At 37.7% G+C, this 26,265-nt stretch overlaps 1 protein-coding gene across 9 annotated transcripts in view; it reads right to left on the reverse strand.

Annotated features, from left to right (window-relative positions):
• The window catches only part of LOC137244275 (synaptic vesicle 2-related protein), a 2,198,928-nt gene that overhangs the window by 673,346 nt on the left and 1,499,317 nt on the right, over nucleotides 1–26,265 (reverse strand). The window contains exons 10-11 of one of the 9 annotated variants that reach the window (XR_010950874.1): nucleotides 22,764–22,964; nucleotides 22,116–22,708 (exon numbers count right to left, since the gene is read on the reverse strand). The exons of 7 other annotated variants lie outside the window; for them this stretch is intronic. Coding sequence is in view for 1 of the 2 variants with exons in the window: in XM_067773029.1 (XP_067629130.1) it covers nucleotides 22,878–22,964 (87 nt within the window). In the remaining variant the exon portion in view is untranslated. Of the gene's footprint in view, nucleotides 1–22,115; nucleotides 22,965–26,265 lie in introns of those variants that run through there. One more of the 9 variants, XM_067773029.1, reaches the window with a different exon arrangement.

The raw sequence follows: 26,265 nt of genomic DNA on the forward strand, positions 1-26,265 counted from the left end.
CTGGCATGGAATCGTAGAGAAATGCTTTGTATGTCAGATATTTGTCCTCAAACAAAGAACAATGATCCTCAGTACAATACTCGATTTCATTGCACCTTAAATTATTGCCTTTAATGCACTTATAAATGTTTGGTATGGTTTGCAAAAAAGGTGGAGTACATACCTTCAGCCTTTTCCAACAGCACTGTAACATACCCCTTTGGCAGCTGTTGCACACTTAAATTCTCCGCTTTACTCACATATTTGTTAAGCTGTATCTGAAGCTCCTGCTGCTCCGTCACCAGTCTCAGTACTCAAAGATTATCGAAAATAAAGATGTTGCAGGCGCAAACTTCGGTGGAAAGCAGCGGAGCGTAACAAAATTCTAGTAGGTCACTTTCACCACACCAAAAACTTTAACACAATTTTTAAGATAATTTAAGCACAGAAATACACTGATTGGAGTTTTAGAGAGTGAAAGTTAAAATTCTGAACACATTACCTGAATAAAAAGTGTACAAATAATTATTAAATAACAAATACAGACAGTGGTAGTTAACAAATTCTGCTGTGGTAAGTGGTGAATGTGACATACTAGAAGTTTTGTGAAGCTTGCTTCACACGATTTTTCGTCCCTGCAATATCTTACTTTTCGATAATCTTTGCAGTATCTCTTTCAAAGCTTCCGCCATGGTTGATTTGCAATAACTTACTGTTTTAATAGTACGCGAACTTTACAAAAATTAGCGATAATTTGTTAATTTAATATTACGAGAACTTTGAACGATTTTCGCTAATTTATTAATTTAATATTACGCGAAGTTTACAAAGTCCCAGTTCGGGCGCCAAAAAATGTTATTAGTTGATTTTTTAGGCAGGCATCTGGCGATTTATTCATATAAGTCATGCTTAACCAACGAAACGATATCATTTCGTTACGATAATCAACGTTAATAAACGAAACAAAGTCATTCCGTTTCGTTTATTAACGTTAATAACGTCAAATTAACGTTAACTGTTCCGCCCACGTCCTTATGTATGCGGCTTCCCGACTCGGCAAGCGTGTTTCAAACTGAGATTTTCGCTATCCAACAAACGTGTTAAGCGTTAATGGATATCAGTGGTAACGGTAAAAGGGTAGCAATTTTCTCCGATAACCAGGCGGCACTTGGGGCCCTCGGGTCAGAGACGATATCAACAAATCTGGTTGGGCAATGTAGGGAGCGCACCATGATTTTGGCGAGCCGGCAGATTGTTACCCTTATATGGGTGCCGGGGCATCGAAACATACACGGTAACGAGATGGCGGATGAGCTGGCACGGCGTGGAACGGCTCTTGATTTCACAGGAGCGAAGGAGGCCCTTGCACCCCTGAGACTCATCAAGGGTCGCATCTCCCAGCACTGTTTGAATGAGGCCAACAATAAGTGGAATCGGTTACGTGCCTGTAGAGTTTCCAAGAGCATGTGACCATTATATAACGAAAAACGATCTATAGCTGTCCTTAAGATGAACAAAAGGGATATATCCAGAGTAGTTGCGGTGCTCACGGGGCATTGGACAATTGGGATAAATGCGGCACGGATGAGACTGGAACACAATAACTCCTGTCGCAGATGCAAGCGTCCGGAGGCAGAGGTAACAGTTGAGTATCTGCTGTGCGAATGCCCAGCACACTGTCGAAGCAGAAAAAAGTTGCTTGGAAAGCCCTTTTTCGAAAGCCTCCCAGAACTCAAGGATATTAGGCCGGGAGAGCTTCTCAAATTTATAAACTCCACGGGATGGATATAGAGGGACGGTTTTCCCTAAAGCGCTTAAAAATGTTTATTACTCTTCTTACAATACCCTTTCATTGGTTAGGGTATCAAGGCTGTGGTATCAAAACGGCCCATTAGCTCTAATTGGGGTCATTTGGGACTCGCCACTACAAACAACCAACCAACTCAGTCGGGTTCGATAGGGACTTTACGGTGAACCATAGCTTACCTACACCGACAGAGAGGTTACATTCTGTAAGTGCTCTTCCCTTTTCGCCCGCTTGTGTTCATCCACTGGCCCCTTGTTTGGGGTCGCCGGGGTCGTGCTGTTTATAAGGTCACTTTCTCTCGCTAGAGTTGCGATCTCCGCTGGAAAATGTGGCCGGATTTCCGGGATACTTCCAGCGCGAATAAAATGAGCCCGAGCGAATTCAATGACCTTGCGGAAAGCACACTCCTAACGACTGATATATCTGGCGATCTGTGACAGCTTCCTACTATACGAGTGGGGGCGTCCCCGTTTATTGTGCAGAACGTCGTTTCCTCTATTTGGTCCGCCAACATCTCACCCCTGCTGTCCGCCTACAGGTTAAAATGCCATATATCGTGATGGGCATTGAAATCCCCTAAGATAATGAGATTATCGCCAAAGAGTAGTGCGCTGATGTCAAGGCATTATCCACTGGGGCAACAGGTGACAAGAGGGATGTAGATGTTGATGATTTCTAAATTTACATCGCCTGAACGGACAGATATGGCTTGACGTTCCAGGACACTGTTCCTGCGGCCGATGTCGTGATCAACTAGATTCTATTGCACTGAGTGGTGGGTGATAAATACGAGATCGCATCTTTTCTGTGGACGTTATACCCAGAGCAGGTCTGCGATGCAGATTTTGCCGTGACTTTGGTCTCTCGGATCGCAGCAATTCGGATGTTATGCCGCTTCATAAAAGCAACTATCTCCGTGACCTTCCCAGTTAACACATTACAATTTAACTGTAGTATTCTGAAGTGCAGTGTGGGGCACGTCGTCATTCTTATGTAAGTGGCGGCCCTGGAACTGGACGTCACTGGTAAGGATTGGAATACCCGTTGTAATTGGGTTTGCGGCCTGGCAGCATTGCGCCATGAAAGCCATAGGGGGGTTGTCGTATCTGAGACCTGAACATCTAGGAAAGCGGTACCCTCCAAGGTAGGAGCTGGATTGGGCAGATGTTGAAAACATATTTATTTTGTGCTGCCAAATGGTGCAAAAGGTGGTAGGGACTAAGAGTCGATTTCCCTGACTCACTCGAATGCTAGTGCCGGAAAGAGGGTGACAAGAAGACGGGGCAGGGGCTGCTTCTCGTAATTGCTACATACTCTACTACATAGATTGTAGTTATGAATAGGAGCGGCCGTAAGAGGTGGTGGCGCCTTAGGGCGCAAGCAGCAGCGGGTACTTGTTGTGGCTTGCAGAGCAGTGGGGTTGCTAGAGGGTAGTAGGGGGCGCTAAGGTGTAGACTACGGGACGCCTTTGGGCGTGAACAGCAAGGAGGCACAAAAGATTTTATAAAGTTACGAGGATGTTGTGTTTTGAGGTCTAGCCCAGTACAACCCGTCCGGTGCAACAATCCCTTACACGTGACGCACTGACAAGGGTGGGACCGTCCTAAAAATTCTTTTCCGGCAAACGCGGCAAAACCATTTCTCTGGACCTGTGTCTTGAGTTGTGGTCGATACCTTCCCGAAGCTGGAGAATATTTCGCAATCCCGCTGGAAGGATCTGCTGGGAGGATTGCAATTTGTGGGATGGACGCACCACAACACACCACTGAACTGGAAAGCAATTTCCAAATGCCTAACGATGCACTATGCTGACAAAAGGGACCTGAGTACCCTCGAGTATCAGATGACTTGTTTAATACAGGGTCGGAAGTCAGTACAGGAATTTTATGGGGAGGTCTATTCTCACCTCTCGCTCATATTGAACAAGATATCCTGCGAAGAATGCATGCATTTCCTTACGCACGCATATCGTGACAAGGCACTTGACACCTTCGTGAGGGGACTATCAGGTGACCTCTCTAGACTTCTTGGCATGAAAGAGCCGGCTGATCTGTCTGAAGCCTTGCATCTATGCATCAAACTGGAGAATCAAAACTTCAGGGCGGCACATGCCAATAACCAATATAGCTTACCCAAGCAACCTAATTTGCCTGCGGTATTGTTTGGAATGCCATATCAACAAAATCTTATGCTTCCACAAAGGAAACATCCTAACCAACCATTCTATCAGCAGCTTGCAATCTGCCTTAATCAACGCGTCCTTTTAACCGATTTTCTCAACAACCCCGATATCAGCAACCTCAATATCAATACCAACAACCTCAATGTCAATACCAACAACTCTACAGTACTCGAATACACTAAATACCCAAGGGCCCATGCATTACGGTAATCCACCGCCAAGGCCATTACAACCAAAATCACCCACACCCATGGAAGTGGACCAATCGATGCGAACAAGAAACATCAATTACATGAACAGACCAGGATACAGCAACGTAGCGTCGAAGCGACCACCCCCGGCGCATACAGGACAATTCAATACTAAACTCCAAGGGATAGAGCATATAGAACCATCTCCTGACGCCACCGTAGCCGAAACACAACAATGCGAAGCAAGTAGATACGGACACGAAACTGGCGAACTAAAAACAGAAGAAACACAATCCTGGGAAGACTACTATCAGGATTATTCGCGGTACGCATATGACAACGAAAAAGAAAGCGAAGAGTTTTGCGACGTTCATTCTTTAGGCTAACGCACTCGACATTGCCCTAATCCAGTGCAAAACCGGCAATGGAGAGGTATTAAAGTTCCTTATAGACACTGGCTCCAACAAAAACTACATACAGCCTTCATTAGCAAAAAACACCTTACCAAACGAAATCATTTTTTACGCGAACTCTTTCGGTTTAAACGAGGAACGCTTTAAGTTTTTCATTTTGCCTTCACTGGTGCCATTCCGCGGCATCATTGGGAATGACAGCCTCAGTTAAATGCGGGGTAGTTCATACCTCTAGGGATTACATGATTATTAAAGATGGTAAAAAAAACCAAATTAAGCAACTGCTATCAAGATCGATAAATAATATAGAAATGAAAACAGAGCACCTAACAGAGGAACAAGAGAAAAGGCTTCATAATCTCTGTAACCAGCACTCAAAACATTTCGCAGAACCCGATGAAAAATTGGCATATACGACTGTGGTGGAAGCGGAGATTAGGACGACGACCGACAACCCTCTCTACAAGCGATGTTACCCATACCCAATGCCCCTAAAATCAGAAGAATAATTATTAAGCTCCTGGAAGACGGGATCATAAGGCCATCGCGATCACCCTATAATTCACCTGTGTGGATAGTGGATAAAAAACCAGATTCCCTGGGCAACAAACAATACAGACTAGTGATAGATTATTGAAAGTTGAACTCTGTAACAATAGCAGACCGTTAACCTATTCCCGAAATTAACGAGGTCCTTTCCCAGCTAGGGAGCAACAAATTTTTCTCGGTTATTGATTTGAAGAGAGGTTTTCACCAAATTCCTTTAAAGAATTCAGATATAGAAAAGAACGCCTTCTCCATAAATAACGGGAATTATGAATTCACCAGGCTACCATTTGGCTTAAAGAACGCCCCTTCAATTTTCCAGAGAGCGCTGGACGACATTTTACGAAACTACATAGGGCATTGCTGCTACGGTTACATAGACGATATCACAATATTCAGCAAAACTGATCTGCACAGCCCATTTAAAAAATATTTTCGGCACACTTGAGGTGCGAGAATGAAGGTACAATTGGATAAGTGCAAATTCTTTCAAAGGGAGGTCGAATTTCTAGGATTCATTGTAACGGCGGAAGGAATTAGAACAAATCCTTCAAAAATCGAAAATTTGTCAGTTCCACGGAACCTCAACGAGCTCAGCTCCTTTTTTCGGGTTATTACCCCTGCTTCGTTAAAGATTATGCGAAGCTAGCTAAACTCCTTACAAACCTTTTAAGAGGGGAGGAGGGACGTGTATCCAAAAATCAATCGGCAAAAAAACAGATCACCCTTGATTAAGAAGCAATGGCGGAATTTACAAAAGTTAAAAATGTTCTTGTCTCAGGAGAAGTATTGCTGACCTATCCCAACTTAAACACAGACTTTAAGCTGACAACTGATGCCTCCAATTACGCAATAGGCGCATTACTGTCACAAGAAGATGGACTCATTACATTCGTATCCAGGACCATTCCAAAAACAGAAGAAAATTCCGTAGCCAACGAAAAAGAAATGCTTGCCATAATACGGCATTGAAATCTCTGCGTAACTATCTTTGCGTTTCGGCAAAAGTCAAAATTTTCACAGACCACCAACCCTTAACTTATGCTCTAAGTAACAAAGATAACAACAATAAAATGAAACGCTGGAAAGCTATACTGGAGGAATACAATTACGAATTAAATTACAAATCTGGCAAAATGAACATAGTTGCGGACGGACTATCTAGACCACCGCAACAGGAACAGATAAATTCCTTAACAGCAACACGACATAGCGGAGAGAGCTCAGTTCAAACGTTGAGACCATATGCAGACACACCCATCAATGCATTCAAGAACCAGCTTTTCATTTCCACAGGTGAGACCTCCGCATACCAATTTCCCAAACCTATCATAAGCACCATATAGTGGAGAGAGTTCACGGACGATAGTATTACCACTTTATTAAAAACACATTTGAATCCCTCGGTTACAAATTGCATAAAGACAAAGGACAGTATATTGGAAAGAATCCAAACCATTTACCAAACCCACTTCAGTAGATACAGGGTGCGCTACACACGAAATTTTGCTGAGGACATCATTACCGAATCTGAACAGGAAAGATAAATTACCTGCGAACACAACAGCTCATCGCAACCAAACAGAAAATAAAGCTCAACTTTTGGAGTTCAAACGTTGAGACCATATGCAGACACACCCATCAATGCATTCAAGAACCAGCTTTTCATTTCCACAGGTGAGACCTCCGCATACCAATTTCCCAAACTTATCATAAGCACCATATAGTGGAGAGAGTTCACGGACGATAGTATTACCACTTTATTAAAAACACATTTGAATCCCTCGGTTACAAATTGCATAAAGACAAAGGACAGTATATTGGAAAGAATCCAAACCATTTACCAAACCCACTTCAGTAGATACAGGGTGCGCTACACACGAAATTTTGCTGAGGACATCATTACCGAATCTGAACAGGAAAGATAAATTACCTGCGAACACAACAGCTCATCGCAACCAAACAGAAAATAAAGCTCAACTTTTGGAGAGATAATAAAAATTGCAAAACAGTGTAGAATTGCCTTGAGAATAAGTACGAGCGACATATAGTAAACCCCATTTTAAAAGCCACTCCAATCCCCAATTATCCAGGACATATTGTTCACGTGGACCTCTATTTTACCAACAACAGTGTTAACAGCAATAGACAAATTTTCGAAATACGCCCAAGCAAAGATTGTAAAATCCATATCATCCGAAGATATAAAAACCCCTTTAAGAGATTTGTTAGACATTTTTGGATTTCCCGAAAACATTGTGATAGATAATGAAAAGTCCCTGAATTCGGCTCCCATAACCTTCATGCTACAGAATCAATTCGGAGTAGAAATATTCAGGACCCCACCATATAAGAGCACAATAAATGGAGAGATAGAGCTATTCCACTCCACCTTGTCGGAATTATTGCGATGTACCAAAGCAGAAAATGTTCACTCCGATTTCCGCGATCTCCTTGATAGATCCCTATACAAATACAATTTTTCAATTCATTCCACTACTAAACGAAAGACTAAAGAATTATTTTTTGGACGGACAGTTGCACCGTGCCCAATCGACCTGTACAAAGACGAAAACATACAAAACTTGAAAATTAAACAAGGAAAGGATTTCGGGCTCCACAATAAGAAAAGAACAGATTTCAGGACATACAGTGCTAATGACTTGATTTATGTAAAATTAGGCAAAGGAATAGGAAATAAATTGTCACCCCGTTACATGAAGGAAACAGTACTTGAGGACAAAGGAAAACAGTTGCAACTCAGTCAGGAAGGTCGGTGCATAAAAGCCATATTAAGGCTCATTACAAAAAAAAAAAAAAACTGAAAAAACAAAGAAACAAAGAGTCAGAAAAGGGGACAAGGAAGTTTTTTTATTCTCCTCTTCTAAAAATTAATCAATTAAACAAATGGAAAATAAAAATTACAAACAATAATAATAATAAAAAGGAAAGGGTGAAGATTTAAGGAATGTTCTGAATATGCATGTCTTAGATTAGATTAGATTAGATTAGATTATTATTTATTTCATTATTCTCATAAGCGTATGTACATATTCGATAGCTTAATTTTACATGTCTACAATATCATTACTTAGAGAATAGTTAGTGACATCTTTATTTTATATAATAAAAATAGTGTTGTATGTCACATCATGTTTTAACAAATTCCATTGTATAAATAGTAGTAGTGGGGTGAACAAAAAAAAGAATACAAGATATATATAAAAAAATTTATTTAAAATGAGAATAAGATATTTCAAAAATAAATTGACTAAATTAAGTCATGAAACAATTTGAAGAAAGAATACAAAAGCTAAGTTTACAGAATTCCTCATAAGAAAAGAAAATTCAAAACTATACAATGCATATATAAAATTAAAGACTATATTATACAACGTAGTGCATAAAAATTTCTATCTGGTTGGTATCAAACTCAAGAAGCCAAGTTTTTATTTTTTTTAAAAACACAGATCTGGATCTAATGTCTCGTATGTTTTCTGGAAGGGAATTAAAAAGTTTGCAGGATAAGACAGTGTAGGAATTTCTAAACAATGTTGTTCGAAAAACTGGTAAAGAAACAAGTGTGCTATGGTTACTACGCAGGCTGTACATTCCTCGTGTGGGATTTTGCAAATAGCCACCTCTCATGTAAACAATTTTTAAAACTTTGTAATAGAACAAATGCCGAACTGGGAATATTTTTGATCTTCTAAATAAGTCAAAGGAGTGAGTCCGACGTGGACAATTCAAAATGTTTCTTACTGCACATTTTTGCAGTACAGTTAATTGATTTATTTTATTGGAGTGAGCACCACCCCAGCAACTTATTCCATATTCTAATTTTGAATGAAATATACTATAATAAACTGTTTTCAGTGTATGGTTTGGAACGTATTTTCTAAGACGGTAAAGTATACGATTGGTTGAAAGTAAGTATTTTCTTACAGTTGCGATTTGCTCATTCCAGTATAGATTACGGTCAATTGTGACTCCTAGGTATTTGAAGCTATTCACTTTTTCAATTTCAAAGCAGTTAGAGTCACATGCTGTATTATTTTGAAAAGAATACTGATAACGATGGTTGGAGCACTTGTTACTATATAGGATATTACGTTTGCATATTGCACTGTGAAAAGTTATATTAAGATCTTGTGATTCTTGAAGTTTTGGACTAAAGCACATTAATTTGGTTTTATTGCTGACAACCAGTTTATGTTCCGCAAACCATGACCGAAGTATGTGTATATCGTGGTTCAGATCCGCTATCAAATTTAAAGGATCCGTTGAGTTATATGCAATTCCTAGGTCATCCGCAAATGCTTCGACTTTGCCCTTAAAAGGTTGAATAAATAGTGAGTTCACATAGATAAGGAATAATATGGGACCCAGAACCGATCCTTGTGGTACACCAGAGTTTATGACTTTGGTCTCACTAAAAGTGTTGCCTAGTTTCACTCTTTGGGTTCGATTTCCTAAATAAGAAACAAACCAATTGTATAACAAGCCACGAATTCCCAAATTATAAAGCTTATTTAAAAGACGGCCATGATCAACCATATCGAATGCTTTTGTAATGTCCACAAAAAGCCCAGCACAATCTTTTTTTGAATCAATACCCTTGTATATAATTGAACAGAAGTCCAAAAGAGCATCTTCCGTACAAAGACCATCCCTGAAACCAAATTGCAAAGGACTAAGAAAATTTATTTTTTCAAAGTAGGATAACATCCTTACTTTTACAATTTTTTCAAAAATTTTAGTAATTGATGACAAAAGTGAAATCGGCCTATAGTTAGCCATATCTTTTTTATTACCTTTTTTGAAAATCGGTATTACAATTCCTAATTTTAATTGTTCTGGGAAAATCCCAGTTGTAACACTCAAGTTAAAGATATGTTTTAAAACATCAACAATATTGTATGAGATTTTTTTTAACATAACGAGATTCCATCATGACCGGAAGAATTAATATATTAATATTTTTCAAAGATTTGATTGCAGTTAAAATTTCCGATCCTGAGATTGGCTCAAAAAAGAAGCTGTTGCTTCTGAAAGAATCTTTAGCTACTCCAAAATCAGAGCAACAATCGCAAAGGGGTGTCACATTTGGCGGAAAGTTTGACTTCACAATTGAAGTAAAGTATTCATTAAAATGATTAGCTATTTCTATGGGAACAGAAATATCAACGCCTTCTTTTTGTAAAACAAAATGAGAATCTTGCCTTTTTGTGTTTTTATCAATAATCCTATTTATTACTTTCCACTCCAAAGGAACATAATTAATAATAATAATAATGATTAATATTTAATATACAGAATTTTAAGTTGAATAAAGTTTATCTCCTTTAATTTAAGTGAAATCGAGCAATATGCCATAGGCGTACGATTTATTCTAACAGTAAATTAAGTCAAATCGAGCAATATGCCATAGGCGTACGATTTATTCTAGCAATAATTTAAGTCAAGTCGAGCAATATGCCATAGGATTTTGGATATAAGCAAAAATTGAGTGTTCATGGTCATTAAAGAAAAAATAATTTTTCAGTCTCCTTGCCTGCATGGCATGTTGTTATTGGACCTTTTTTGAGACCGAATACTGATATTCAACCAGCGAAAGTATCAAGGTATGATAGAAAACAAAAACTTTTCATGCAAGTAAACTTTCCCCAAATCATTAGAGAATACAATGCTCACATGGGCGGAGTCGATCTGATGGACAGTCTTATCGGTCGTTATCATATTCAGACTAAAAGCCGAAATATTATGACTAGGATTTTTTGTCACTTTGGGGACATGGCAGCAACAAATTCTTATATTTTGTATAAACGTATGCGCGCTAAGAAAGCAAACAATGCGAGCAATGTGTCTGAAGAAAAAAAAAAACAGTGCAATCATCCGCCATTCCGTGAGGAAATAGCTGCTGGTCCTGTCCTTTTCAAAGAAAAGCGGACAGTTGGTAGACAGTCATCGGGGCAAAGTATTGATAGCTCACTATCTCAACAGGCTGGTCTCTCAATGGTTGGGCTCTTCATCTTCTCGATGATGTTCGATTTGACGGCCGTGATCACTTCTTAAAGTGGATGGATAGAAACGGGAAGAAACGGTGCAAACATTGAAAAACGAAGGATACCCAGCCATTTGTTCCAAATGTAATCTGCATTTATGTTGCACAACAGACAAAAATTGTTTTTGGGACTACAATCACAAAAATAAAAAAATTTTAAGATGAGACCAGTCGTACCCATCCCCCATAATATTTCGAAATGAATTAAAAATATCTATGTTGTGTTACTTTTCATTGTTAACGCCAAGCTTTAGTGTATTATTACTTTATGTTTTTGTAAGCTTTATTTAAATTACGATCTTTTAATAATAAAAATATTTAAGAAACACGTGCCTACTTTTTTGTAATTTTATACACACGTGAACCGGAAAGGCCGTCTGGAAACGGTGTTCACTATTTCTCCCATAAATATTCTTCCAGACATTTTTTCACTGAAAACTTATTTATAAGCATATATAGCCAACATTTACATGCCCGCAAAATATGAACTTAATTTGAACAGTATTACGAGTTTTCCCGTTTGAGGGTTAAATATATTGGAAATTGGTTTAGCTATAGGAGAAATGAATAAAGAACATATGCCATTTGATACTGCCGAAGAGGCATTAGTAGTAAGTGTACTCAGAAATATTTCATCAATTTTATACATTGCTAAAATAACATTAACCACCATGGATATATATGAAAATTTAATAATAAAAGCTGTTATAAGGAATAATGTTATAATTGACCTAAAATATAATAATGTTCTACAAAATAAAGACCGTATATTCAGCATAACAAATAATTGTAGAAAATATAAAAAATAAGCATATGTAAACAAGATGAATTAAAAGATTTAAGTAATGATTCTTGTATACCTAAGCTAATAAAAAGCCTCAACTCTTCGTGTCACTTCATCAACTGCCACCACATCCCAAAGGACGAGCTTGTTTCACCCGGAATGCTTTTTCTATACAACTACAAAGGCAATATTACCACAAACAACGAAGTGAGATATATGAATGGGACCAACATTTTAAATTTTAAAAATGAGACCATTGTAGTTAACGGTAGGACTTAAAGCAATTTCGAAGCACCCCCTTTAATGATAATGCCAGCAATAGCACAACCAAAGACAATAGAAGAGAGCCTGACTAAACTTCTGTCATTAGACGCGCTCAGTGAGCTACACATAAACAATTCCATCGAAATCCAGTCACTCCAAACAGAAAGGGTAACAAACCGATTTTCCTCAGGACTTACCCTTATAGTAATCATTGTCCTGATGGTTAGTTTTAGCAAATATTGCTATAAAAGGCACAAATTAGCCGTTAAAACAGCCATCAGAAACTATTGGCCAGGCCAATCAAGAAAATAGGCTATGTCAGAAGTTCCCACACCCTCAACAAGAGCTTTTTAAATTTTTCAGACGCCCGGGGACAAGCCTTTTTAAGGAGGGAGGAGTTAACATAACAAACATTCTAAAACCCAGAAATTCATTCTCTCACTCTGATTCAAAGTATGCAAATACAAAGAATTCTTACACGCGTATTCGTCAAAACTGCTGACTGCATGTCTAGGCAGAGATATCTTAACGCGCATTCGCCAAAATTGCTGACTGCATGTCTGGACATCAGATATCTCAAATCAAAACCATATTTCCGAGCTGCGGCGTAACAACAAAATAGTCACCAAGCAGTGACGCGATAGCGAGGATTAGGGAATATAATTAAGTATTTTTTCAAATTGTAACTCAGTCCTCATTTATTAGGGAAATAAAGAACACGCCCATCAGCCGTAAGAAAAAATATTTTTTTTAATAATTAGCTCATTCTAAATTAACTTACATAAGAGTAGAATTTATCTTAAGTAAAGAGAAATTAGTGTGCCCGATGTCAGCTTATCTCTATAAAGGCTTAAATTTTAATATCCCTTACCTACTATATTGGATAGGTCGAATTTTCGACCCTGGACGATACTAGTTACTTTAAATTTCTCTATTGGCAAAGTATCAACGTATTGATTATTTTTAACTCACTGGAAAAATAAAAAATTGAGCTTTTAAGTCTAAGCGTTATATGTAAACTAGCTTTACCAGGTGCACGTTGTAACGCCCGAGATCGAATGGATGTTGCGTTATTTTTATAATTAATATAAGCTTTTATTTAGTTTCACTTTTGTTGTCTGTAATGGAATCTTGCAAGTTAAATTTGATACACTTCCCGGTGTCCGATTGAGCTGAAATTTTGCACACATGTATAACTCCGATGACAATTCAATATTACTTTGTTAGAATTCGATAAATTAATCGATAACACAGTTATCGGTAAAGATTTGTATTTACTTTGGCATAACAGCCTAAGTCCCATACAAACCCGCCGGTACCTATGCGTGGATTGTGATATTTGGACGTGGTGAATCACGCGTGGTGCACCTCAACGCTTGCGAAAAGCGGAGACACAACCCTCTGTTGTATTTCTGTGTATAACCAACATAGCTGAATTTTTAAGGCTGTTTAACTCTGTAATCTTTTCTGTAATTTATTTTGCTTTTGGAAAAATGACCTATTTGAAAAAAGCTGGCTGAAAAATACTGGCATAACAGCTTAAGTTAAATCAAGAATGGAAAAACATTGAAAATTTGAGCAGATGTGGCAATTTCGCGTGTCCGTTGAACGAAATATTGACAATCTATTGATCATCGCTAGGAAATTAGCGACATTCCATCAACTTAGCAGCACTTTAGCAATACTACTGTTATTATTTGGCCGCTCAAACACACCCATATTAATTGTGCATTAAATTTAAAATATACAACTCAAAAATGACTCCGGTTGTTATGTCCGCAGCATTTATTTGGTGCAAATACTTACTTACTTACTTAATTGGCGCTTAACCGTCTAAACGGTTATGGCCGCCAACAAGGCGCGCCAGTCGCTCCTTCGCTCCGCCAACCGGCGCCAATTGGTCACACCAAGGGAGTTTAAATCGTTTTCCACCTGGTCCTTCCAACGGAGTGGGGGCCGCCCTCTACCTCTGCTTCCATAGGCGGGTTCCGATAGAAACACTTTCTTGGCCGGAGCATCATCTTTCATTCGCATAACATAGCCTAGCCAGCGCAGCCGCTGCGTTTTAATTCGCTGGACTATGTTGATGTCTGCGTATAGCTCGTACAGCTCATCATTAAATCTTCTTCGGTACTCGCCATCGCCAACGCGTAGAGGTCCATAAATCTTTCGAAGAACTTTTCTCTCGAACACTCCCAAAGCCGCTTCATCTGCTGTTGTCATGGTCCATGCTTCTGCCCCATATAGCAGGACGGGTACGATAAGTGACTTGTAGAGTATGATTTTCGTTCGCCGAGAGAGGACTTTACTTTTCAATTGCCTACCTAGTCCAAAGTAGCATTTATTGGCAAGATTGATTCTTCGCTGGATTTCAGTGCTGATGTTGTTGCTAGTGTTGATACTGGTTCCCAAAATTTGGTGCAAATACAACATAATAATTTACACGGCCAAAGCCCTAATAATTTGCACGCGTCATCAATTCTTTCTCTGATTCAAAAGCTGAACTACCAGCGCTACCACCATCAGCTCAGTGTCATCATTGCCAGTAGCGCCAATAACACCAAACTCGTGCCTGACATACAAAAGTCGTTTCACTCAATAGCGTAAGTGAAATGTACTACGCACTCACTACTAAGTAGCGTCAAAAATTCGATTGGAGTCATTTCGTCAATGAGCTACCATTGAGCTGGCACCGCATTGGCGCTGGCGCCATGCAATTTACATCACTAAAATTGCACGAATGTCCAGGCTCATGACTTTGTTAATCCAGATGGTGAAAACGAAGACTCAAAGGAATGCAACCTTGCAAACAACAGCCGTCATTTTCAAAGTGTAAAAATTCTGTGATACAACGAACGCTAACGCCGTTAGGCTGTTATCGGTAAGTGTTGCATACTTTTCTGCGCACTTGATCTTGTTTTACAGATTTTTGGCGATGGAATTTTAGCTAAGCGAAAGTAGGAATTTTATTTTAAAACAGATTTAACCCACAGATGAGAGATCTGCAATAAGTAGTTGTAAACTGAACGCGGCATAGGCAAAGTTAAGTTATTTAACACTGTTTGACACAATTTTATATGCGCTCTCTGTCAAAAATGCTTCAACTAACTTAGTCACATTTTATTTCGATTATGAATATGCCCCAATATATTCGGATTATGATATAATAAAATTAAAGAAAAAAATAAAATTAAAGAAAAAAAATTTTTTTAAAAATAAGCTTTTATTATTGGTTAATAAAATTAACTAAAAAGTAAGTTGATGCATTAAAAGAAATGGATAGAATGAGAAACGTTACAAATAACTAAGTAAAGATTACGTAACTAATTTAAACAATATTTTACCCTACTAAAAATTTAAAAAAATTCCTATTTAAATTAAATTTAAGAAAAAGGCTTTTCTAAGAATAAGCTTATATTACTTGTTAATAAAACGAACTAAAAAGTAAAAAATAAAATTAAAGAAAAAAACTTTTGTAAAAATAAGCTTTTATTATTGGTTAATAAAATTAACTAAAAAGTAAACAATAAATTGACTCTAAAGAAATATAACACTTTATAAGTTCATTGTAAGCTTTAACGATAATTAGGCTTTTTCGTCTGCGACAAACGAATTCTATATTGTACATAATTATATATTTTTAACATAAAACTTTACACCTAAATTATTAAACCTTACAGTTTATATCACAGTCCTAATTGTTCTAATAAAAGCGTCTTACATTGCGATAGCAAGAAAAGGAGATCCTAAATGTTCTTAATTATACCATCAAAATTCATTTATTGTTTACTTTTTAGTTAATTTTACTAACCAATAATAAAAGCTTATTTTTAAAAAAGTTTTTTCTTTAATTTTGTTTCTGTTTTGTTTGTTGATAATTTAATTTATTGTTCTGTAAATTGAATTGAATTTTGTACGCATATTTGGTGAAATTTTCTGTTAAAAAATTTTAATCTTGTATCTTATTGTATCTTATTTTATATTATTGTATTGCTTTTACCGCAGATGATTGTTGCTTTGATTACATTCCGAAGAAGCATGACTGGTGAGCCAATTTTCAAAGTTGATATATGCGCAGGCATTCCTTTTGGTTCTAAGGAGTATAGAAATTCATTTGGATAATTCACAATTTTATCTTCATCTGTAACTGTGTCGATCGATTTGTATTTCGTCACTTCACCAGGAAATTGATTTTGAAAGCGATCATTGATACTGTTAACATGATCATTTTTAGGAGCTAAGATAGTTCTTTCGCATAGCCAAAAAACAAAAACTTTTAAATTTAAAATTCTTAATTCTGAAATATGAAAAGCTTTTGTCTTGATCGAAGGAACCTCGAGCCAAAATTTGGTAATGATCGAAGTATAGCAAACACATTTTCATAGGGAAAACACACACAGAATTTGATTTTTATAGAAGATGTAGACTGAAGCTAAACAATTTTTTTAACAGCGGCAGATTACTAAACGTCCAAAAGGCATAAGCAACAGCTAAACTCAACAATGCAGTGAAACTTTAGGTGTTAAAATAACTTAAGTTTGTACGGCAGCCATAGTTTTTCCCCATTCCACATTTTACTGGAGGTTTAAGGACTTAACGTCACATAGCTCCTTACCAATTTTAATTATCCTACCATTATGAGATCCAGATATATGCAGTATAATATATTCCATTTGTATGGGAGGTGCCACGCCCCCTTTTTCCCAATTCCATATTTTCTTGGTGGTGTTAAAGATTGACCTCAAATAACTCCTTACTGAATTTCAATGTTCTGGCATGTATAACTTCAAAGTTATGCAGTACCAAAGATTCCATTTGAATGGGAGGTTCCACGCCCCCTTTTTCCCAATTCCGCATTTTCTTGGTCGTATTAGGGATTGACCTCATATAACTCCTTATTGAATTTCAATGTTCTGGCATGTATACCTTCAAAGTTATGCAGTACCAAAGCTTCCATTTGAATGGGAAGTTCCACGCCCCTTTTTCCCAATTCCGCCTTTTCTTGGTGGTGTTAGGGATTGACCTCATATAACTCCTTATTGAATTTCAATATTCTGGCATGTATACCTTCAAAGTTATGCAGTACCAAAGATTCCATTTGAATGGGAGGTTCCACGCCCCTTTTTCCCAATTCCGCCTTTTCTTGGTGGTGTTAGGGATTGACCTCATATAACTCCTTACTGAATTTCAATGTTCTGGCATGTATACCTTGAAAGTTATGCATTACTAAAGATTCCATTTGTATGGCAGATGCCACGCCCCCTTTCTCCAAATTCCGCATTTTCTTGGTGGTGTTAGGGATTGACCTCATATAACTCCTCATTGAATTTCAATGTTCTGGCATGTATACCTGTAAAGGTATGCAGTACCAAAGATTCCATTTGTATGGGAGGTGCCACGCCCCTTTTATATATCGAAATTATTTTTAGCCTAAATCCTTGCCGTTGATCGAAGGAACCCATAACCAAAATTTGGTGATGATTGATGTGTGGGAAATACGTTTCCATAGCGAACACACACAAACAGAATTTGATTTATATATATACTAGCTGACCCGTCAGACGTTGTTCTGCCCTAAATTAGGTCTATCTCCATACACTTTAATACGCTTTTTCCGTCTAGCTCAAACAGCTTCAATTTGATACCCATAATATAAAAACACATCCTAGTGTTAATCTGATGCACGTTTTGGGCTATATCTCGAGACCCTTCACAAATAGGTATGAAAACTACCCTGTAATAAAGCACTCATCAACAGCTTTCATATTTTATCCATATTGTATAAGCACTTTCTAGGGGTACCCGTGTCCACATTTTCGCTTATATCTCGAGACCCTAGTTACCCGCGGGTACGAAAAATACCCCGTATCAAAGTACCCATTCGATACCCATATTGTACAAACATATCCCAGGATTACCCACGTCCACGGTTTGATCTCAAGACCGTATCCAGAACGGGATAAAAATTAACCTATGCCTGTCTCCTGGTTCTAAGCTACCCCTCCACCAATTTTGAGCCAAATATGTTCATCCCTTTCTTCCTCTTCAATCACTCTTTTTCTATTAAGAAAAGCGCATCAAAATCTCGAGACCCTAGTCACCAATAGGTATGAAAACTAACCTGTACTAAAGCACTCATCAACAGCTTTCATTCGTTATCCATATTCAATAAACACATTCTAGGGGTACCCGCGTCCACGTTTTCGCTTATATCTTGAGACCCTAGTTACCCGCGGGCACGAAAAATACCCCGTATCAAAGTACCCATTCGATACTCATATTGTACAAACATATACCGGGATTACCCACGTCCACGGTTTGATCTCAAGACCCTATCCAGAACGGGATAAAAATTAGCCTATGCCTGTCTCCTGGTTCTAAGCTACCCCTCCACCAATTTTCAGCCAAATATGTTCATCCGTTACTTCTTCTTCAATCACTCTTTTTCTATTAAGAAAAGCGCATCAAAATCCGTTGCGTATTTTTAAAGGTTTAAGCATTCACAGGGACATAGGGGCAGAAAAAGCGACTTTGTTTTATACTATGTATTGATGTACATCCATACATACCTATAAACCTACGCCCGAAGTTAAATAACGCAGCGAATGATATATATGTATGTATATATGTGTCGCATCAAGCCTTACTCAAAAGCAATTAGCGCGGACAGTTCACAGCGAACAAACACACATACGCATTTTTTAATAAAACTGTTACTTTTATTTAAACAATTTGGCTGATATAAGAAAGGAATCAAGTATTTTATTTTGATGCAGATCGAAGGCAAATATTTCAAAGTTTTACTGAAAAGTAGAATTTTTGAAATCCATCCATCCGTTTATGAGTTATAGCTGTGTAAACAAAAATTTTATGATTTTTTGCTACATTTTGGCAATTTGCCACGCCCCTATAATATATATCTTCAAATTATATTAACTGTACCATATCACGTAGCTAAGCTTTCAAATGCAAAAAACCGTTTTAAAATCGGAGTATTCTGTGTGAAGTTATGTGTATACATGGCATTTAGCGACTTTATTTTATAAGATTTATAGATATGGCTAAACCGATTTGGGATTTCAAAATCAACTAACCATCATCTCTCCTTCCTGTATCTTTCCTAAAAATTTCATGGCAATCTGTCGAGCCGTTTTCAAGTTATGAAGTGACAATCAAAATGTAAACTTCTTTTTATATATATAGATATATGCTAAAAAATAACAATCTATAAAAAATATTTGAATTAGGCCTAATCAAAAAATGTGAATGAGGATGTTTAAAAGATCACATAAGCGGATCCGTGTTTAAACATACATGCTTCTTTTGAAAGAGCATTGGATCAAAAGATTTGATAAGTATTTTTGAATAGAAGAAGTAAATGATGAAGAACTGTTTCCTCAGTGCTATATCCTGGGGTTAAATTTAAATCGATCACTCAATCCATCATTTACAAACGAACATGAAGACAATATCAACAGTGATCAACGAACTCGATTTCAACGAACAAGACGTGACAAACATGAAGAAAGCGATTTCCCAAGGCAGCCGGTTCTACGTAACGGAGCGACTCGGGATTTTTTTTTCCCGACCAAGGGCTGTCATTTCAGTGTAACCCCATTTAATTTGTTGCGTCTCTCCCACAACTTGTCATCCTCGGAGCAGATCAGAGCAGCTGAACTGATCCATACCCTTCTGCTCCGGGAAGTTATTGAACCTAACCCCGGTCCCAGGCAGTGATTCCGCTGCATATATCGGAATTTACCTTAGACGGTCATACTCTTCTCAGTGTGTATCGTGTAAAAGATGGTTGCATGGTTCGACTGTTCTGGGTTAGAACCCAACGTTCGTCGGCCCCGAAACTTCTATAAAACTCGTGTGGCTCCCCCCTGCTCACGTTCAGGACGTCCCGCGTTTCACTCTCAAACGCACCTCCGCCAGCTTCTAGCAGCGACGCTGCTCAGCAGTTCACATCAACCGCTCGCGCCAATGGCGCTTCCACCTAATGCGGCCGCTACAACCCATCACTACAATCTACGTAGTATGGCTAGTAGCAATGCCGAGCACCAGCTTTTACCCCCGTCCCACCCCTCCATTTCCGACACTCGTACTCTCGTAAGAAGGAGTCATCAACTCCTTGTCTTCCTTACCGTGTGTTCCGTATGCCGCCCCAGAGTGTTTACGATCGCGGCATCGGTTCATGCCTTGGCCTATCCCACCTTGATAGATGCTCTGGGCTTACAAACGGAAATCACCCGAACGGCACATTCGTTGCACCTTGCTGCCAAAACACTAGTACCAACTCAGTGACACCAGGTACACCAGCAGCAATCGGACTGCACACTCGCCGAAGCCTATATACTTCAAGGCGCCTTCATCCATCTCTGACTCCCAGAGTGACGATTGCCCCCCCTTGCGCTTCAGAATTCTCCTACTTAATTGTAACGGTTTAACTGGCAAGATCGCAGAGATAGGAGACTACATGAATAAAAATAATATCCGTATTGCCGCAATTCAAGAAACAAAGCCAACTGCCAGATCGGACCTCCGAACTGGCGATGGCTACAACATTCATAGGCAAGATCGCACAAGGGGAAATGGTGGTGGCCTTGCCTTTATAACTCATCACTCCGTGCAATATAGTCTATTTCAACCCAACATCAGCCGCAGGGATAATACCTTAGAAAGTCAAGGCATAACTATCCGGTCAGGCGATGCTGACCTTGAAATAATTAACATTTATATTCACCCTGCCACCTGCTGTCCAAGTGGCTATCGCTCTGATAACAGTACGCTACTCTGTGGCAAAACCCGTCTTATCTTCGGTGATTTCAACGCTCACCACGATCTCTGGCACTGCAGCCTGCCAGTCGACAGCAGAGCAAATAGACAATATAACTTTCTGCACGATAAACGGCAATGCCCTCACCAGAATTATAGGCAATTGCCACAGCTCACCTGACATCTTAATCGTCAGCGCAGGGCTCATAAATTGCCTTGAATTGCAACCGATCCTTACTTTAGCTTCTGATCACATGTCCATACTCCTTTCAATTGAGCGACCTGCCAATTTTATAACCTCTGAAAAGCGGACTTTCATTAATTTAAAAAAGCCAATTGGGAAGATTACACAACCTTTACAAGCCAATCTTTGCTCCCCTTTGCAGGGAGAGCGTGCGTTCCGCAAGGTCATCGCTTCAGTTTATGCACGCTTCATCCCGGCCGGTAAAATACCAATCCATTTCACGGCCGAAGCCGCAAATTTAGCAACAGAACGTGACCTTGCGAGACACCTCAACCCTAGATACCCCCTTATTAGTAGTATTAATTTGGATATCATGCGGCTGGTAAATGAACATAAACGTACCAAAAGGGGGAGCATCTAAAGAACTGCAACCTCTCTGCGGATGTTGGTTAATTGTGGTCAACCGCCAAATCCGTGTCTAATCCTACCAAACACATCGACAAAGTTTATTATGTAGCTGGCTTTCAGTGGTAAGACAGAGGTGGCGTGTGGTATGGTGGCAAGCCCTTGCTAGCTCGTCGGACGGGGTGGGGTTTTGCGCACCAGCCTTACCAACAACTACACTAACAAAAATTAGAGTTCATGCCTAAGTGCTAAAAAGAAAATGGGAAAGCTGAAAGAGATACAATAGACATAAGGGGAACAGGGAGAGAAAGGAGGGGGAAATCAAAGAAAAAGGGAAAAAAGTGGAGCCCTGTCAAGTCAGTTGGAGTCTACCCACCTTCTTCGCGTATCTTACGCGAAGCCATGGGCGCTCTATTTTTACGGCGCCCTCAAGCCTGACTCAAGTCTGTCTTCTACTAGTCTATTAGGCCATCACCCCCACTTCCCCTCTTAAGTCAGAGCAACGCCCACACCAGAGATCCTAAATCAAACATACCTTTATTTATAAATTTAAAGTTAAACCTAACTGCTACTAAGTGTGATTCCTCAGGTATTTTCACAAAAGAAAGGAAATCTATAAAAAGCTTAAATACTAACAATTCCTTAATACAAAAATTCCAAAAATATGATTTATTAAAAAAAAAAACAAAATAAAAAAATTTGAAAATTATTCGAAATAACAGTATGCTAATCAAAAATCCAACGTCAGCTATCGCTTTAACAACCGATATACCAGCAAACCCGTATATTATTTAAACTTGGTATTTGATATCAAAAAGACAATAAAAAATATATTTGATGAAAAAGAAGTTAACGAGAAAAATAATCTGACGTACGCGAACAGACACACCCTAATGGTTGCCGCATCTATTTATGTCTTTTAATATCTTTAAAATTACAAGAAAAAAAAAAATTTATATATATGGCAAAAATTCAAACGCTAAGCAAAAATTGAAAGTAAATCCCTGACCTAGGCTAAGGCATTGGGTATATCGGGCATTGACGTATATGTAAATAAATGGAACACGATCTCAGCACATCAGCATTGTAGGCGCATTCAAGCTGCGGGGACCTGTGAGGAAGGGAAATTTACATACATATGTCTTTGCCTACTCATAAAAAAATACCATTCACTGCCTGAGCAAAGGTCTGCTGCTGTCTACCGACCACTTTCGGTCACTTTGGCCGATCCTCTCTCTTGCGCTCTCTCTCTCCCTTCTCCGAACTTTACTGAGCGGCGGTCACAATATTCCGCCGTTCCTACGGTCGCTCTGGGTAATGATGTATGCGGGTAAGTATTCTGGCCTCCTTCGTCCCGCCAGAGAATTCTGCAAAAGGAAAAAACCAAAATGACAAAAATCAAAATTTACAACTGGTGTCTTTGTACATATGCATATACCTCACATAGCCATACTTTCCCAAGTTCGGTTGAGTATCTTCGATACCGAACTTTGGCTTATATGTCTATATGTCGGTATGTACATATGTATATCAAATGCAAAAAAAATTTAACTTTCGTATTGGCTAAACCTCTTGTTCCTTTTAATTTTAGCTGAATATTATTTAATGTGTAATTTAGAAAAAGTTTATTTAGGCTTAATTTTTAGTTTTATTTTAAATTAATTGAATTTAGTTTAATTCCAATTTCATTTCAAAAAAAACTTTCACTCATTTCAATTTCAAATTTATTTCTAATCGGTGTTGTGTAATTTACTTTTGATTTCACTTTTAGCAAGTTTACTTTAAATTAATATTGATTTTGTTTTAATTCAATTTAATTTTTGATTTTACTTTAAATAAATTTAATTTAATTAATTTTGGATTTTATTTTAAGAAACTTTATTTCAATTTAATTTTCATTTTTAATTTAGATACTTTTTATTCGGTTTAATTTTTCTTTTATTTTAAATAAATTTATTTTAATTTAATTTTGGGAATTTTATCTCAAATAAATGAATTTTAGGTTACTATTGCTTTTATTTCGAACAAATTTAATTTAAGCTACTTTTGATTTTATTTTCAACACATTTGAATTATTTAAATTTTGATTTTATTTTTAGGTAAATTTAGTTTAATTTACTTTTGCGTTAATTTTAAATAACTTTAATTTAATTTAATTTTGATTTTACTTTAACTAAATTTAATTTCATATAAATTTTATTTTTTTATTTATTATTTAATTCTATTTGTATCTTACGTAGGTTTTATTAGCTTTTATATTTTTTTTAAATTAAATTGTAATTTTTAATCAAAAATTTATTTTATTTGCAATTAAATTTCATTAAATTTCCTTTTGATCACAATTTTTTATAAATTTTAATTCACCATTTAAAAGTGCTTTTAGTTTACAACACCTTTGGTTCACACACATGCTTTATTGTATGCACAAAAATCAACTTTATTAAAAAAATAATTTAAAGATGAAAAAAGGTTTATATAAAGTTCGTTTAATTTTGGTGCAAATTTAATTTGTTCTAAAACTATTTAAAAACAAGACAAAAAGGCGAAATTTTCAATTTATTTTTAAACTTGATTGAAATTTATGCAAAGAGGGGGGTTTTTTTTAAAGGAAGCAACAAAAATTAATTTACCAATTTTAATTAAAAAAGAATTTTTAAAACTGTTTTACACTTATCGGTGTTGGAGGGCTTTTTTCTTCTTCCCTGGGTTTGCGATTTTTTTTATTTTAATAAAAGATATAGCCGACTCTTTTTTTTTTTTTTTTTTTTTTTTTTTGATTTTGTGTTATTATTTTCACACGCGACTTTTCCGCAGCACGACCACGCACCATTGGGACAACTTTTCTAATGAACTTCAGAGTTTCGGTTAAATCTTCACATACCCGTATCTAAACGGAATTTCCTACATTGCACTCAAACACACCACACACACATGGGTACTTTGCTTTCGTTTTTTCCACACGCACACACCCACGCATGCGCTTTCGTTTCATCACTTGTACACACCCACGCATGCGCGTAGCACCATCCTTCCACTAATGCTGCGCAACACGTCCAGATATCGGGATTAAGATACTTTTGCATATAATGCATATGGTTTGGCTGCTGGCGATGTTTTTGCCCTTAAGGCTGGCGTAACAGGCTCGCATCCGCCGATGGGGTCTGCTCCATGGAGCGAGTTCGTAAAAAAGTTTCATACGCCACCTTTCCGTTTTGTCTTCTCCAACAGCTAAATCTGTGGCCTCGACCCACGCCTCAATGCCGGGCAAGTAACAACGTTTAAATAATGTAAATAATGTAAGGGTCTACCTACTACTATATCACAGATCCACTTTTGGTCCTAAGCATCTAATTACTAAAATATCATTGTGTTAAAAAAAGCTAAGTAGTCAAGATTAGTTAGGGTAAATATCACAGATAGGGTTATGGTCAGAGAAAGAATTAAAAATATCACAGTGGGCTATGTATAAATACGTAAATATGCAAAAACTAAAACTAGAAAATAGGGAATAAATAATTGCAACAATAATTCAAAGCGGGTATAATAATCACTAAATGGTCAGGCAGGTGTATCCATATAAAATAAAATCACTGGCTTTAAAAAAATAAATATTAAATTAATAAGGAATATTTTTGTCAGATACGTCAATAAATAATTACATCGTCAGGCATGCTAATAAATAGGTATAAATAAAAAAATTTTAGTCAAATGTTATTCAGACACAACGACACTTAACATATAACATTTATCATACTGTAACGATTTTACTTGCAAATCCTCTTATTTGCCCTTCTGCTAAGTTCGAATCACTAAACTGTTGAATAAATAACTCCAATATTGAATAATGGCCTTTATTAAAGTACTTCACAACACACTTATACTTTGCAACTAGCTTGCTTAACAACCAAACTGATTGATAGCTCAAATGAAACTCTCTCTTCGCCTATACTGCCGCGCCTTTTATACTTTTTGATTTCTCATTGCATACTTCCAGGCTTTTCCATTCCAGAACTTACTAGTTACTTTCAGCTACAAAATCGCCAGCCACAACTACGTTTATAACTTCTCATTTGAGTAATACTTGCACAAATTATTGCCCTCTCTTGTGACAACTCAAATAAGATATATGCATGTGTTTGTGCATTGGTTCTCCGCTGCTCGTATACGTACATATGTGTAGACGCAATTATTGATTCGTTTATGTAGATACATAATGATTGAATTATTGATGTGAATTCACGTCACTGCTTAGCATCGGCCCGGAGATGGCAGTACCCCTGAGTGCTGCTAATATTCGTAACACTGCCCTCCACCTAAGTCTGATCGTCCCGATTAGACAAATATTCCGATCTAAACGCTGCTAACATCGACAAATTTACCACTTTTCTATTTCGTGATTTTCCAATTGCTTGTATGCGGTAGATGCCATCACTGATAGTCTTCACAACTCTGTACGGGCCTTCCCAACTGTACCGATATCTGGATGGAACACCTTTCTGCCGGTAAGGGTTGTATAGCAGTACCAAATCGCCCTCCCGGAAACCTTCCGAATTATTTTCCTTGTCGTACCTGTGTTTCATCTTACTACTCATTATCCTGGATCGTTCCCTCGCACTCTGTTGCTTGGCCAATGAACTACTTCGTAGAGCTTGCGCTTGACGGATTCGC

The sequence above is a fragment of the Eurosta solidaginis genome, chromosome 3 (genome assembly GCF_040869045.1).
Source record: "Eurosta solidaginis isolate ZX-2024a chromosome 3, ASM4086904v1, whole genome shotgun sequence".
Taxonomy (NCBI): Eukaryota; Metazoa; Arthropoda; class Insecta; order Diptera; family Tephritidae; genus Eurosta; species Eurosta solidaginis.